We start from the raw sequence: 17,105 nt of genomic DNA on the forward strand, positions 1-17,105 counted from the left end.
TTGGAAGGGAATTCTAAAATACACTCAAATAACCTGAAAGAAAGCAAAATGACATCAAACTAAGGAATGAAAGGGAACAAATAATAAAACTAATAATAATAATAATCTAAACAAAACCAATTCAATGATTCCTTAAAAATCAATGGACTAAGTGGTGCCACCACAGAGACTGTCAGAATGAATGAAAATGCACAAGCATCAATTCTACCTTGTCGACAAAGACACACCATAAAAATAAAAGCACAGGTAGGTTGAAAGTAAATGGACGGTAAGAGATACACCACGTGAACCACAAGCAGAAGTCTGGAGTGGATTTAATACCATGATGAAAAAACAGAAAGACAAAGAGAGTTACCAGAGACTGAAGAAGGGACCTCTGAAGTTGATCAAAATGTCAATCCATTAGGAAGTCATAACACTCATCAGTATGAATGTGCCTAACCACCGAGTTATGAACGATACAAAGCATAAACTGGCAGGATTAAAGGGAGGAGCAGACAACTCACAATCGTAGTTGGAGACCTTTTTTTTTCTTTAATTAAATTCGAGTTAGTTAACATACAGAGTAGTCTTGGTTTCAGGAATAGAACCCAGTGATTCATCACTTACATATGACACCCAGTGCTCATCCCAAGTGCCCTCCTTAATTCCCATCCCCCATCTAGCCCATCCCCCACCCACCTCCCCTCCAACAACCCTCAGGTTGTTCTCTGTATTTAAGAGTCTTTTATGGTTTGCCTCCCTCTCTGTTTTTATCTTATTTTTTTTTTCCTTCCCCCTATGTTCCTCTGTTGAGTTTCTCAAATTCCATCTATGAGTGAAATCATATGATACCTGTCTTTCTCTTGACTTACTTAGTATCTTAACACCCCTCTCTCATCAGCTGTGGAACAACTATGCAAGAATCCAAACTGACTTGTCTTTTTTCTTTTATTTTTCTTCTTTCGGGGGTGGAGGGAAAGGGGGTGGCAGGAAGTTTCAGCCTCTTCAAACTCATTGGAACAACTGATAGAGTGAATTCAATTCCTTCTGCCATATTAATTCACTCTTCATCTGTCTTTTCTACTCTATTCCTTTCATTACTTTCCTGGCTTAAGTTTCTTCATTCTGTCTTCCTCAGCTCTGCCCTCGACCTTGTTCATCTAACGGTTCTGAAGTGGTTTTTTTCACTGCTGCTTAGTTTCCTATCCATAAAACTTAAAGCTCCCTGTTAATTTATCACAATTATGTGATATAATGGACCCCCATCAAAATGGCTTACCTGCCTTCCTCCAATTAAAGCGACATTTGCAGAACACCTGCATTTCCTTTCTTTTCTCCATATTTCCACCCATTATAGATACTCTCCCGTAAGTCCATCTTTACATAGTCCCTTCCACAACTCCTGGATTCTTCTGAGATAGTTTAAATTTCCTGATGTCACTATCATTACAGTGTCTTCCCTTACAGAAGTGCCTCACAAACTAGTAGTTTGGCTTAACTGATCTTGGAGGTAGCCTGGATTCAAACAGCATTGACAGCTCTCCGGTGCTCCTGAAGGGCAGCCCTAACCCCGCCCCCTGGGGAGGAGCCGCTCCCGGCCCCGCCCCCAGCTCGCGCCCCGCCCCGCCCCGCCCGGGGATCACTGCAGGGCTAAAGGCCGGGTGCAGCTGGGGCACAGGGTCCCCGCTTCCGGCCTGCTCCGCATCACTCCCCGACCTCCCCAACCCCAGGCTGAAATACACCTCCTGGGGGCCCCTCCCACCTGGGCAGGGCTCTGGGCCTTCGTTTCCCCCTTCACATCAGCCCTTTGCTCGCCACCGCCACCTTCGGGCGCGCCTCCCCGCTTCCCGGTCCGCAGACGGCTCCGCTCCGGGCTCCCGCGCTCAGGGGACCAGGGGCTCCAGCATCTTCACCTGGCGGGCCCTCCCGCGTGCCCTTCACAATTCCTTCTCTTCCATCGGGACTTCTGTTCTTCCTGGAACCCCCGTGTGTTCGCAGGTCGGGCCTCCTGCGTCCGAATTCCAGACTCCTGGCTCCCACGCATGGTGTCTCCTTCACGGTTCTATTTCCTGCTCCGTGTATTTCCCCCTGCGGAGCCCCTGGACCACCATCGGGCCTCCCCTGCGTCCACGCTGTCGTTCACCTTGCAGTGTCAGGTCAGGAAGTCCCAGAACACGTGCTTGTGCCGCAGACTCGGGCCTCTCACGGCTCCCCGCCCCCGAGGTTTCTCCGCGTCTCCTGTCTCCTTCGGTGGAAGGCGCCCCAGTCACCTGGTCGCCTGCTCTTCCTCCCGCAGGTCACCGGGAAATGCCTCGCTGGCTGAGATATTGTTGCCGGGACTCAAAACTGCTTTCGATGGGAGCTCACCGATCATGCCAGAAAACGGGTATCAAAACTTTCATCACACATCATTTGGAGCCCAAAATGACACGATGCAGGTGCCTCATCTGTGTGTCGTTCACCAGACGGGGGCGTGTCCCAAGAGCAAAGCCACCTTCCCAAAGAGGACGTGGCCTGACTTGGCCAGAGGGTCTGGAAGGCTCTTCTGAGCAATGTGGGTGTTGCTGTTGGGAGTGTTAGAGCCTCCCTGGGATACAGGATTCTGACGCCCAGTAGTCCCCCCCACTGCGGTGTATGAACAGTGCTCTAAGGTGGGCATGGCTGTCTTCCTCTCCACCAGCTAGAGGCAATCTAATTATATATATAAGTGGATGTTTGCTGTTGATAGCTTAGTAATATTCCCGTGCCTGAAATAATGTATCAGAGACACTGATTCCTAGTGCTTCTTTTCCTGACATTTGACAACGGTGGTATAGGTTATCAATCATAACTTCAGTAATTTGCTTTAAATCCTAACTTGATCAAATCTTTACTTCTTTCATTTCAATCTAGCATATCCTGGAACAGTAGTTTTCAATTGGGTATTCCCATCACCTACTCATATAGTTTTATTAATATATAGGTGTTTAGGATCCACTCCAGACGTACTGAATGTCCTTACTGAATATTATTGATATATTCCTACCATATATGGTAAGAATGTGCTTGGCATTCGTGGTATATTTCATGGCACATATGCTGGGTATATTCATGGTCTAGTATGTTTCGGGGTAATTGTGTTATATCAAGAGTATTCCTCAGGGCGCCAGGGTGGCTCAGTCGTTAAGCATCTGACTTTGGCTCAGGTCATGATCTCACGGTTCATGAGTTCGAGTCTCACATCGGGTGAGCATGAGCCCCACTTGGGGTGAGCTCAAGCCCCACTCTGGGTAAAAAGCATGAGCCCCGCTTCAGGTGAGCCCTGCTTCTCACTCCCTCTCTCTATATCTGTATTTGTCCCTCCTGAGATTCTGTCTCTCCCTCCCTCCCTCCCTCTCTCTCTCTCTCTCTCTCTGCCCCTTGCTCACTTGCAACCTCTCTCTAAAAAAAAAAAAAAAAACAAAACAAAAAAACTGGCACAAAAACAGACACTCAGATCAATGGAACAGAATAAAGAACCCAGAAATGGACACACAAATGTATGGCCAACTAATCTTTGACAGAGCAGGAAAGAATATTCAATGGAATAAAGATAGTCTCTTCAGCAAATGGTGGGAAAACTGGACTGAAACATGCAGAAAAATGAACCAGGACCACTTTCTTACACCATACACAAAAATTAACTCAAAATGGATGAAAGACCTAAACGTAAGACAGGAAGCCATCAAAATCCTAGAGGAGAAAGCAGGCAAAAACCTCTTTGATCTTGGCCGCAGCAACTTCTTACTCAACACGTCTCTGGAGGCAAGAGAAGCAAAAGCAAAAATGAACTACTGGGACCTCACCAAATAAAAAGCTTTTGCACAGAGAAGGAAACAATCAGCAAAACTAAAAGGCAACCGATGGAATGGGAGAAGATATTCACAAATGACATATCAGATAAAGGGTTATTATCCAAAATCTATAAAGAACTTATCAAATTCAACACCCAAAAAACAAATAATCCAGTGAAGAAATGGGCAAAAGACATAAATAGACACTTCTCCAAAGAAGACGTCCAGATGGCCAACCGACACATTAAAAAATGCTCAACATCACTCATCATCAGGGAAATACCAATCAAAACCACGATGAGATACCACCTTACACCTGTCAGAATGGCTAACATTAACAACGCAGGCAACAACAAATGTTGGAGAGGTTGTGGAGAAAGAGGGTCTCTTTTGCATTGTTGGTGGGAATGCAAGCTGGTGCAGCCACTCTGGAAAACAGTATGGAGGTTTCTCAAAAAACTAAAAATAGAACCACCCTACCACCCAGCAATTGCACTACTAGGCATTTATCCAAGCGATACAGGTGTGCTGTTTCGAAGGGACACATGCACCCCCATGTTTACAGCAGCACTATCGACAATAGCCAAAGTATGGAAAGAGCCCAAATGTCCATCGATGGATGAATGGATAAAGAAGATGTGGTATATATATACAATGGTGTATTACTTGGCAATCAAAAAGAATGAAACCTTGCCATTTGCGACTATGTGGATGGAACTGGAAGGTATTATTAAGCTGAGCGAAATCAGAGAAAGACAAATATCATATGACTTCACTCATATGAGGAACTTAAGATACAAAACAGATGAATATAAGGGAAGGGAAGCAAAAATAATATAAAAACAGGGAGGAGGACAAATCATAAGAGACTCTTAAATATGGAAAACAAACAGGGTTGCTGGAGGGGTTGTAGGAGGGGGGATGGGCTAAATGGGTAAGGGGCATTAAGGAATCTACTCCTGAAATCATTGTTGCACCATATGCTAACTAACTTGGATGCATATTAAATAAATAAATGAATGAATGAAAAATTAATTAATTAAAAATTTTTTTAAAGTTTTCCGCTATTCATCCATTTTTACAAATAAAATATAATGTTTGCTATCTTCTTTGAAAATAGGTTTAGTGATTGTGTTTATAGATACTTTGTCTAAAACTTTTTGGATTGACTTTATTATTTTGTTTTGCACGCCACAGAAACAACCAAATGTTCATACCGGGCCATTATTCTTGTTATAATTCCCATAAAATCTTTCACCTTTGAAAATTATCAGTTATAAAATTAACCACAGTTATTTTAAGTCTTTTGTCGTCATCCGCAGAGATTTTTCTTAGCTTGTTTTATTTGGATGCTTCCCTGAAAGCTTTTCCAGTCCGCGGGGAGCCAGAATGCCTCACCTGCCACACAGAATGACCCAGAGCCCCATGGAAAAGGATTATATGGCAGGTGCTTTCTCGGATAGGCTTCTGATGGCAACGCTCAAAGATCACTGATACCATACCAGTGGACTGAGTCAGGATTTCCAGAATTTCACTTGAGAAGCAGATGGGTTCATGAAACTACCAACCGCAGGTCCAGTGGAACAAGAATTAATTACATAGACCTGAATGAATCAGTGATGGATGAGGACAGGTTTTGTTTAGAATACTGTTGATGTTATTTTAATGTCCTATTTTCTAGACATATGAGGAAACCCTCTGTCCTTCCTCTTAAGCTTTTTATAAATCTCAACAATGTAGGAGGCTCTATTTTTATAAGTTGAAATGAGACATTTGTAAGTGATACTCTCTCTGCCTGACTCCTTCAGAATTCGAAGATTCTTGTTAAGTCTTTCCATGTTTCAGGGCAATATAGTTATTTGCCTGGGTTCAGTAAGAATGTGTATTCCTTGGGGCGCCTGGGGGGCTCAGTCAGTTGAGCATCCGACTTCGGCTCAGGTCATGATCTCCCAGTTGACAAGTTCGAGCCCCGCGTCGGGCTCTGTGCTGACAGCTCGGAGCCTGGAGCCTGCTTGGGATTCTGGGTCTCTCTCTCTCTCTGCCCCTCCCCCACTCATGCTCTGTCTCTCTGTCTCAAAAATAAAATAAACATTAAAAAAAAAAAGAAGGAGGATGTGTATTCCTTATTGCCAGGGCATTAACTGGAAACTGGTTATGCAATCAAAGCCTTGCCTGAAGTGTGGTATTAAGAATGATGCTCATTTAATCAGATATGACCAGATGGCTTTAAAGAACTAAAGTTGCCTTAATGGAGCCAGTGCTCACTTGCAAGGCCCTCTTGGGGAAAATGACCTGCTGCTCCCGCCTTAGACAAAAACAATATTCTAAAAGCAAAAATGTGGTGTATAATACTTAATATTTTATAAGCATACATTTTCTATGTAATTGTCAAGGTGTCTATTTTTAGAGCTAGATTAATTTCCTTGCTGCTACTTCTCCACAGTGTTGTTTACTACAAAATGACACTGTGACAAATAATATCATTTCCATAAATCATGAAGTGTCTGTCTTCCCAAAGGACACCTGAAGGACTTTCTCCATGTATAAAGCCAAGCAATGCTGACACCACCATTCTAGCACAGTCTATGCCGCTAGTGAGTGGAGTATGTGTAAACCCTGTGGGCTTCAAGTCCCTCCTCTGGAAGAGAAGAATCTGGACTGGATAGTCTCTTAGCTCTCGCTACGCTGGGTTTTATAATGCCATGGCCATCCCTTTATTCGCCTTAAAGAGAATTTCATGTAACATGACAGTATTTAAGCACAAATCAAGGCAGGATTTAAAAATTAAGATTAGATATTTTTTAAATGGGACAAGATAAAACACAGCAGAGGCTGAAACAGATTTACATACGTTAGTGTAGATACATCTCAAAGCATAATGTTGTTTTTTTAAAGAGCCAGCTATAGAACATTCTAAAAAAGGTGTGAAAATACAAAACATATGTACTGTTTAAGCAGATAAATATACAGTTTTTACATATAGTTTTATATATAATTTTTTTAAAATTCATGATGTTTGTGGTCTCCAGGGAAGGAAGGAAGCAAAATGACCTCATAGTTTCTCTACGAGTTTTTTAACCAAAGCAAATATGTTATCGCATTCATTTTGGAGAGGCACATACGTGAATATTTAAATGAGTCCCTAGGTTAGTGGCTGCTAAACAGAAGTGTGCATCAGAATCAACCAAAGAACTTTTTTTTTAACTTTTTTTAAATGTTTATTTTTGAGAGAAAGAGATACAGACAGACAGAGGGCAAGCAGGGGAGGGGCAGAGAAAGAGGGAGACACAGAATCCAAAGGAGGGTCCAGACTCCAAGCTGTCAGCACAGAGCTTGACACAGGGCTCAAACTCATGAATCATGAGATCATGACCTGAGCCGAAATCAGATGCTTAACCGACTGAGCCACCCAGGCACCCCTAAATCAAAGAACATTTTAAAAATGGAGATCCGGGGCGCCTGGGTGGTTCAGTCAGCTAAGCGTCCGACTTCGGCTCAGGTCACAATCTCGCGGTCCGTGAGTTCGAGCCCCGCGTCAGGCTCTGTGCTGACAGCCTGGAGCCTGTTTCGGATTCTGTGTCTCCCTCTCTCTGACCCTCCCCCGTTCATGCTCTGTCTCTCTCTGTCTCAAAAATAAATAAACGTTAAAAAAAAAAATTAAAAAAAAAAAAAAAATGGAGATCCTTCGGCCTCTCCCCAGCAATTCAGGATCTGTGGGTCTGAAGCAGAACTCAGGTACCTGGATTTTTATTTTATTTTTTTAAGTTTATTTATTTTTGAGACAGAGAGAGACAGAGCATGAACGGGGGAGGGTCAGAGAGAGAGGGAGACACATAATCGGAAGCAGGCTCCAGGCTCCGAGCCATCAGCCCAGAGCCCGACGCGGGGCTCGAACTCACGGACCGCGAGATCGTGACCTGAGCCGAAGTCGGACGCTTAACCGACTGAGCCACCCAGGCGCCCCTGGATTTTTAAACCTATACAAGTGATTCTCTACTAACAAATAGCACTATTTAAAATAAAATTAAACAAAAGATACACAAATGGTCGTAAGACCATTACTCATAATAGCCCCAAAATGAAAACAATTCAAGTGTCCATCAACTGGTGAATGGATAAAGAGAATTGGTCTATCCACAAAATAAAATGTTATCTGCATAAAAAAGAAGTCCTGATATATACCAGAAAATGGATGTACCTTGATAGCATTATGCTAAGTTAAAGAAGACAGGCACAAAGAACAAAATGCTGTGTGATTCCATTTATACAAAAGGCCCAGAAGAGGAAAATCTACATAGAAAAAAGTATATTTGTGGTTCTTTAGTGCTGAGAGAATAGGTAGTTTTTGGAGGGGGGGGTGGGTAACAGCTAGTGGAGGTGGGGGTTTTTGGGGAGTGACTGATGAAAATGTTCTGGAAGTAGATCATGGTGATATGATGGTTGCACAACCCTGTGAATATACTAAAAAGCCATCAATTGTATACTTTCACTGGGTGAATTGTGTAGTGTATAAATTACATCTCAGTATAGTGTTTTTAAAAAGACGATCAAAAATTAGACATTTAATTTCATTATATAACTGAAATAAATTAGATAGAATTAACTGACATATGGAAAGAACTTAATAGAAGAATAGAGGATGATACTTTATGAGAAGACTGGGGTCATTGAAAATGAGAGTCAGTTTCTAGTTATTTGTGGAAAATTAAATGCAGCTACTTGCCTTGGCTCCTTCCCGGAACCCCACTGACATGATAGCAAAGACATTTTCAGGGCACCTGGATGGCTCAGCATGTTAACAACCAACTCTGTATTTTGGCTCAGATTCATGATCTCATAGTCATGAGATTGAGCCCCTCATCAAGCTCTGCGATGAGTGTGGAATCTGCTCAGGATTCTCTCTCTCTCTCCCTCTGCCCCTCCCCAGCTTGCACTCACTCTCTCTCTCTCTCTCAAAATAAATAAAATAAACATGTTTTTTAAAAAAGACGTTTTGTTGTATTAAAAAAAGGTTTTTTTAGTATTTATTTATTTTTGAGACAGAGAGAGACAGAGCATGAACGGGGGAGGGTCAGAGAGACAGGGAGACCCAGAATCCCAAGCAGGCTCCAGGCTCCGAGCCGTCAGCACAGAGCCCGACGCGGGGCTCGAACTCACAGACCGCGAGATTATGACCTGAGCTGAAGTCGGACGCTCAACCGACTGAATCACCCAGGTGCCCCAAAGACATTTTCTTTTAAAGGGTAAACTTACAAGGACAAAAAGAACAAGTGAGAGGCTACCGCATTAAAAAAAAAAAAAAAAAAAAAAAAAAAAAATGCACAAATTTTGAAGGCAGAAAAGGAAATGGTTGAGTAATAATTGGCTTAACCTCAAAAAATCTAAGACATCGTTTCTTACAAAAAGGGATGAGGGGGAATGAGAAGCAGATTTAGATTCCCTCCACGTTCCTGGATGGCAGGCAACTGCCTACTCACAGAGGATTAGTCTCTGCACAAGTTGAACCAGGAAGACTCTGACCTCTTGATCATGAGGCCAGCTGAGGTGGGGACCCAGGATCTACCTGAGAAGTCCACGTCATAAAAAAGGAGGCATTCCTGTCCCCCTTCCCAACCTGCATCCAGAGCACTGACAACCAGAATTACTCTCCGCTCACCACCACAGTCGTCATCTCCATTATCACCTCCACGACCACCGCCACCATCACCACCGCCATCACTCCCACCACTATCCCCTCCGCACCCACTAACACCATCACCTCCACCATCATCACCTCCATCACCGCCCCCACCCCCACTACCACTTCAGGAAATGGAAGATTCCTCCCTGGAGAAGTTCACCTGAACCAACCGAAAAAGCCCACGGTACAGGATCCCTAACAGAAAGCCAGTAAGTCCTCGCTAAATCATCCCATGGGGAAGTCCACCACCCGGACAGTCGTGACCATGGATAGAGAGCATCCATTCAGCCTTTTAGCACCTTGATCTTAAATACAGTCAAGGGTCCCCACACATCTGAGAAAAACATCTTACATAAAAATAAAAAGGAAACAGAGACAGGGGACACTTAGACAAAGAGGGAATGCAGAGAGTTGAAGAAAGTGTGTAAAAAGAAAAACCCGTATTTAATAAACTCAGAGGTAAGAAAAATAATGAACCTGTACAACAAGAACAGGAAGCTATTTGGTAAGGGAGTAGCCAGAGAAAACCAAAGAGAAAAAAAAAGTTTGTGAGAAATAAAACAAGATCGATAGGGGAAAAAATAGAAGGTGGTATAAAAAGTGGAAGAAATGTCCCAGAAGGGAGAGAAAGACAAAAACACAGAAAATGAAAGTGAAGAGATTAGAAAATTGAAGAGTTAGCGGGGCACCTGGATGGCTCAGTCAGCTGAGCGTCTGACTTTGGCTCAGGTCACGATCTCGTAGCCCCGCGTCGTCTCGTAAGCTCGAGCCCCGCGTCGGGCTCTGTGCTGACGGCTCGGAGCCTGGAGCCTGCTTCGGATTCTGTGTCTCCCTCTCTCTCTGCCCCTCCCCCATTTCACGCTGTCTCTCTCAAAAATGAATAAACGTTAAAATAAACAAACTTTTAAAAAGTAAGAAATGATCATTAAGAAAAACAGCACATTACACGAAAAGAAACGGAAAGAACATGACGCCCAGGATGGTCTGTGAACAGAGAGGGTGTTCTGCTCTGCTGCCCCTCTGCCCCCCATTCACTGTGACTCCTGGGGAAGAGGGGGACTCTGTCTAAGAATTTGACCTATAAAAGGTTAAAGGAAAATCCTCCTTCCTAGGCTCGGCCAGACTACCACTGACCCGGAATAGAAAAGTCTTTGTTGTTTACAAAACCCCCCACTGGGTCTTCAGCTGTAAAATCTAGACTCCCCTCCCACCGCCCACTGGTCTGGGGCCTGGAAAGGGGAGGATGAGAAGTAGCAGGAGTCTGTCCAGCAGGTGGCAGGAGAGAGAAGGCAAGGACACCTGGCGCCAGCAGCTCAAAGCGCCTGGACCCAAGGTTCCCACAGCAGTAATGTGCAGACGCTTTAAAAACAATGCTGCTGCCATATTCTCCCGTCCCTGGGAAACTCCCCAGAGATAACTGACCATATGTAATTCTTCCTTCTTACCACCAGCTCTCCTTCAACCCCCCCAATCTTGCTTCTATCTTCACCCCTCCTCAGAGACTACTTCTGACATGGCTACCAAGGACCTCTGTGTTATCTAGGCCAATGGTCACTTTTTTGTCCTCACTGACTCAATCTCTCGGAAGCATCAGACCCTCTTGTGTGAAAAATGTTCCCCCTTGGCTGCCTTAACACCACACGCTCTGGGTCTCCTCATGCCTCAAGACTGTCCACCTTTGCCTCCTCAACCGGCCTCTGCTTATCCTCTACGCTTTAAGCTTGGAGCACCTCCAAGCCCGGCCTCCTTGCTACTGACCCCCTCTCTACTTTAGCCCCATCCACATGCTAGTGGATTCCCCATGTGGCTCCTCCACCGGACCTCAATGAGACACAGATCAATTCACTACTGTCTACCTCACTTCTTCACTTAGTTGTCTTGTTCAAACTTAACACCCCCCTGTAAAGATGGCACCTCCAACCAAAGTGAATGTCTATACCCAACGGCTAGAAGCACTCATTCGTTCCATCCCACCCCCACATTCAATCCATCAGCAAGTCTTACCAAGTCTTCCTCCAAAACAGGCCCTAAAATCTCCACTCTGTATCGTTCTATCCCACCACCCTGGTCCAAGTCGCCATGATATCTCACCCATTGCCAAGACAGTTTGTACCCTTCTAGTCCATTTATCCCATAGTAGCCAAAATGAGTTTTCAAGAAGGAGATAAGAATACTTCTCCACTAGACAAACCATAAGAGACTCTTAAATACAGAGAACAATCTGAGGGTTGATGGGAGCGTGGGGGAGAGGGGAAAGTGGGTGATGTACATTGAGGAAGGCACTTATATTGGGATGAGCACTGGGTGTTGTATGTAAGCAACACGGGAATGTGAACCACGGGAATCTACCCCAAAAACCAAGAGCACACTTTACACACTGTATGTTAGCCAATTTGAAAATAAATTATATTTTAAAATAATAATAATAATTAATAAAATAAAACAAAAACAAACAAAAGAGAGACTACTTCTCCACTTAAACCTCTTACATCATCTCCACTGCACCTGAGATAGAATCTGGAACATTGCTGTGGCCCACGGGCTGCCCACCCGCAGATCCCACCTCCTGTGGTACCCCCACCCCTCACTCTGGCAATGCCGGCCTCGTGGCAGCTCTTACAATTTCCAGGCTCTCTCCTGCCTCAGGGCCTTTGCACTTGCTCTTCCCTTTGCCTGAAACAGTCTACCCTTCCTTCCTATCTTCAAGACACAAGTCACCTGAGCGTCCCCACCAAGAAATATACCTTAACACCAAGGCACCGTGTCTTAAACATAATAACTAAACTAATAGGACCCGGTTAACAAACTCCTACACCAAATAAAACCCTCATACCAAACTCCTACACCAATTAAAAAAGATTAGATTGCATGTAATACCCTTTTTTTAATTGTCAATACGGCATTTGAAATGTGTTGCATTCAAGTTGACTCAGGCCAGAAAGGTATTTCACTAAAAGGGAAGATTTCCTTCCTCCTATAAACCCATTAACCAACTGTGAAACCTACATGTTACCTTTGGACAAGGAATTGGTGCTAGACTCGCACATGTTAACCTGAGCACTAAGAGGTCCCAAATGGCGTTACCTGAAGAATGCTGACATATGAAAGACAGCACGGCCACATGCCTCTGAGACCAACCCATCTCTATAAGGTAGCATTTTGAGGTGTTTCTCCTACAATGAGAATTGGACTCGATCATCACAAATCATTTTTGAAATGAAGCGGAGTACAAACAAATTAAGAAATACATGAATCAAACAAATGTGTACTTGTCTCGTATCTGTGGACAGTCATGTGTGAGATCTTGGGAGAAGTAAGGATGCAGTGATTTGGTGCAGAGACTGAAGCTAGGTGATCTCCAGTAGGCAAATTCCTAATATTAGCTTCATTAGCATAATTCTGTATGAAACTGAAATAATTTTATGTAATCAAAGATGAGACAACACCAGAAGAAAAAAAAACCCCGCTGAGACTGTGTCTAGATTTTACTTTCCCCCCTCTTTACCAGATAAAAAAGCAAAGTTCAACTCATTTTAAATAGAATTAAAATAGGGTGATATAGTATTGTAAAATTAACTAAAATAAGTCACATAACAAGTCAGTTCATTAAAAAATAACTTCATAAACACAATCTGGGAACTCAAATTTGTACATCTTTATTTAGTGTATTTAAAATTACTGAATGCAGTATTTCTTAATTTCAGTATTGTAAAACTTACTACAACAAGGTATAAAATATAGAAAAATATAGCAAAAATATGAAAAGCATAGTTTTGGAACATACTTTAGTAAAAACCTTGCATTATCTCTATGCATAAGACTTCATCAGAATAAGGAATATATTAAAAATCGTGTTAACTTAAAGATCATCATTTATGGGGCATCTGGGTGGTTCAGTTGGTTAAGCGTCCGACTTCAACTCAGGGCATGATCTCACCATTAATGAGTTCGAGCCCCATATTAGGCTCTGTGCTGACAGCTCAGAGCCTGGAGCCTGCTTCAGATTCTGGGTCTCCCCCTCTCTCTGCCCCTCCCCCACTCACGCTCTGTCTCTGTCTCTCTCTCAAAAATTAGACATTAACATTTTTTTTTAAAAAAGATCATCATTTATTAAACAGCTTGGATGCTGATTTCTATCTTCATTTATTATGACTCGTACTGAGCCTCAATGGGGTGTGTAAGCTTACCTTTGAGCCTGGAGGGGGAGCCAAACCAAGAAATGAATAAATAATATTCTCTTCTTTGGCAGAGAAGAAAGAGTCAAAATCCTTGAAGCAAAAAAAAAAAAAAAAAAAGAAAGAAAAAAAAGTGTTTAAACCCACTGCACACTGGAGAGCCAGAATATTTACCTAAGTTGACCTTTTTTATTAGTCATTAAGCTAGAAGCTAACACAAAAGGTTATCCCAGTTTGTTTTGTCAAAGATGACTAACCCCCAAAGTTAAGAATCTCTAACCATGAACTTTACATTTGTTTTTATCATTTCACTGTGTGGAATACAGAACAGTGAGAACTCACACACACCCCCACACACACCAGTTTGTGTTCAGGAATCGCTGACAAGACTCAGATATATAGAGTGAAGGATTCTCTAAAAGTTTCACATCTTTAGCTCCTTTCCTTGTAATCTGGCCCCGTGGATTTGGACCCTGATCAGCGGGGACTAAGACGACACAGGATTTCTCCAGTGTTACTATCGTAGCTTCTAGGGGACCAGCCCCATCTCAGACCTTCTGGTCCCAGCAGCCATAAGATTACGGAGGGCTTACAGCAACACTTGTTTCGGCAAAGGGGAAAAACTACAGAAGGAGGTGAGACCCGGTAACTGACTGAAGTCTGGGGCTCAGTGAAGTCCCTCTGCCACCCCGCTGCCCCACCACAGCCCACCCAGCAGGCGGGTCCAGCCCTAAACCAGTAGTGCGATGGTCCACAGCTCAGAAGAATTTCATTTCATACCCTTGAAAGAGACAGAGAGAGACAGAGAGCATACAAGTTGGGGAGGGGCAGAGAGAGAAAAAGACCCAGAATCGGGGGCAGGCTCCAGGCTCTGAGCTGTCAGCACAGAGACTGACGCGGGGCTCGAACCCACGAACCGTGAGATCATGACCTGAGCCGAAGTTGGACGCTTAACCGACTGAGCCACCCAGGCGCCCCTCATTTCATACAATTAAAACATACGAGGTATTCCCCAGACTACTTCCCCAGACTGCCAATGTGTGTCATCAGGACAGTGATATAGTCTCTTCACACACTGAGGGCAGTGTGTCTGGCCCAGCTTGAACAGACGGCACTCACACCAACTCAGTGGTGTTACTGTCTACCCTACTCTTATGTATTAAGAACCTTAAAACCAAATACAGGCCACTGACATTGGGAAGAAAGTGTTGTGTATTCTTGTGTGTCGACCTTGCCCAAAGCTTTATTATTTTCCTACCTGTTGCCTGGATTCCCTCAGTGATTAAATTTATTCTTGTATGCTGAATACATGTTTGGAAGCCGCCTCAAATCTGAGTTGAAGGAAATAGAGCATCGTGAGCAAGTGATCCTTTGGTGTCAGAAATTCTGGCTGATTCCTGGGGCACCCACTTGCTAGGCGTTGGTAAAGGATCACATGATAGAATGCGTTAGTACCCATAGAGAGCAGGTGAAATATAATAAAATAAATTTATGCTGTTTTTCAAAAATTCCGAAAAGATCTACGACTTCTCTAGTTGGCCAACTCTAGAAGCTTTCCAGTCAAGAACGATTTCCTCATAGTTGAGTGAATTGTCCTCTGCTTCAACTTGGGTCCAAATAGCTCCTTCAGCTTCAGAGGACCAAAGAACAATTTGTCGTGATTTTTGACTTGATGCTAACAAACAGATACAGGAAATCATGAGTATGAAACGGTTTTTTCAACTTCCAGTCACGTTAGAGTAGCATTAGATGCCCTGAAGCCAGATTGAGAAAAGAAGTGTAGGCGCACTGCTGAGCTGGTGATACGAAAGGAAAGATCACGACCAGGTGAGGCCAGGAGTCCTAGGAACAAGCACACACCAAGGCTGAGTTTGCAACAAAGCTGGCAGATCTTTATGCCAACTTTGATGCCACGGTGAGTAAAAGCGAGAGTGGCTAAAGCCTAGAGCCTCCTCAAGGTGGGGAGTTTTATAAAAGGGGGGCAGAGTGGGAGGGGAAAGTGAAGGAGGCAGGGGGAAGGGGGACAAGGAAAAAGACCCTTCCCCATGAAAGGAAGACAATTAGATTGACAAGTGGCTTCTGGACGGCAACACAGAAGTTGGAAGAAAGCAACATAATAGTTTCATGTGTTTTGAAAAAATAACCATCAACCCAGAATTTTAGACCCAGTGAAACTTTTTTAGACATGAGGTAAAACCAACATTAGTCTGTCTTTCTTTCTTTCTTTTTTTTTTTTTTTTTTTTTTTAGAGAGAGCATGAGCAGGGCAGAGGGGAGAGAAAGAGAATCTTAAGCAGGCTCCACACTCGGCATGGAGCCCTACTCAGGGCTCAATCCCACAACCCTGGGATCATGACCTGTGCTGAAATCAAGAGTCAGATGCTCAACTGACTGAACCACCCAGGCACCCCTGAAAAATGTCCTTTTTACTCCAAAATTTAGAGAGGTTACCACCAATAGATACTCAAAGAAACTTTTACAGGCTATACTAGGCAAACAGAAAGTGACTGCAAATATATTATCTAAGATGCAAGAAGGAATCATGAGCAAAGATATTAATAAATATGTGGGTAAATCTAAACTAAACAAACATTGACTATAAAAACAATCATTAGGGGTACCTGGGGGGGCTCAGTTGGTTAAGCATCCGACTTCGGCTCAGGTCACAATCTCACAGTTCGTGAGTTCAAGCCCCGCATCAGGCTCTGTGCTGACAGCTCGGAGACTGGAGCCTGCTTCGGGTTCTGTGTCTCCCTCTCTCTCTCTGCCCTTCTCCCACTCCTTCTCTCTCAAAAATAAATAAATGTTAAAAAAAAAAATAATTAGAAATGTCTAAGTTGTGGGGTAGGATGAAGACCAACAAACTAAAGTACTAAAAAACAAGACAGGGGCTCTTGGGTGGTTCAGTCAGTTAAGCATCCAGCTCTTGATTTCGGTCATGATCTCACGGTGTGTGAGAATGAGCCCCGAATCGGGCTCTACGCTGACAGAGCAAAGTCTTTTTGGGATTCTCTCTCTCTCCGCCTCTCTCTCTGCCCCTCCCATGCGTGCACTCTCTCAAAATAAATAAATTAAAAAAAAACACACACGTAAATAAGGAAATGGTGAGTGAGGTGTTGAAGTCTCTTTTGATATCTGGTACACACATAGGTTTTTTGCTTTGTTTTGTTATTTTGTTTTATTTATTTATTTTGAGAGAGAGAGAGAGTGAGATAGCAGGGGAGGGGTAGAGAGGGAAGGGGAGAGAGAATCCCAAGTAGGCTCCACACTGTCAGCAAGAGCCAGACGTGGAGCTCAAACTCAGGAGCCGTGCAATCTTGAGTCAAGAGTCGGGTGCTTAACCGACGGAGCCACCCGGGCGCCCCTCATAGTAAGTTTTCAACGATGTGAAACAGCTTGTTCAGTAACATCTATGCGTTGAGAGAGCCCTGCCCCACCCCCGCCTCACTGGCCTCGC

The 17,105-nt window shown here is 43.7% G+C and overlaps 1 protein-coding gene across 1 annotated transcript in view; it reads right to left on the bottom strand.

The window, feature by feature from the left end:
- Window positions 1-17,105, bottom strand: part of SH3BGR (SH3 domain binding glutamate rich protein) — a 57,397-nt gene that overhangs the window by 24,694 nt on the left and 15,598 nt on the right. Inside the window, exon 3 of the mRNA XM_049627852.1 lies at window positions 13,662-13,742. Within this exon, the coding sequence (XP_049483809.1) occupies window positions 13,662-13,742 (81 nt within the window). The remainder of the gene's footprint in view (window positions 1-13,661; window positions 13,743-17,105) is intronic.

The sequence above is a fragment of the Panthera uncia genome, chromosome C2 (assembly GCF_023721935.1).
Source record: "Panthera uncia isolate 11264 chromosome C2, Puncia_PCG_1.0, whole genome shotgun sequence".
Lineage (NCBI taxonomy): Eukaryota > Metazoa > Chordata > Mammalia > Carnivora > Felidae > Panthera > Panthera uncia.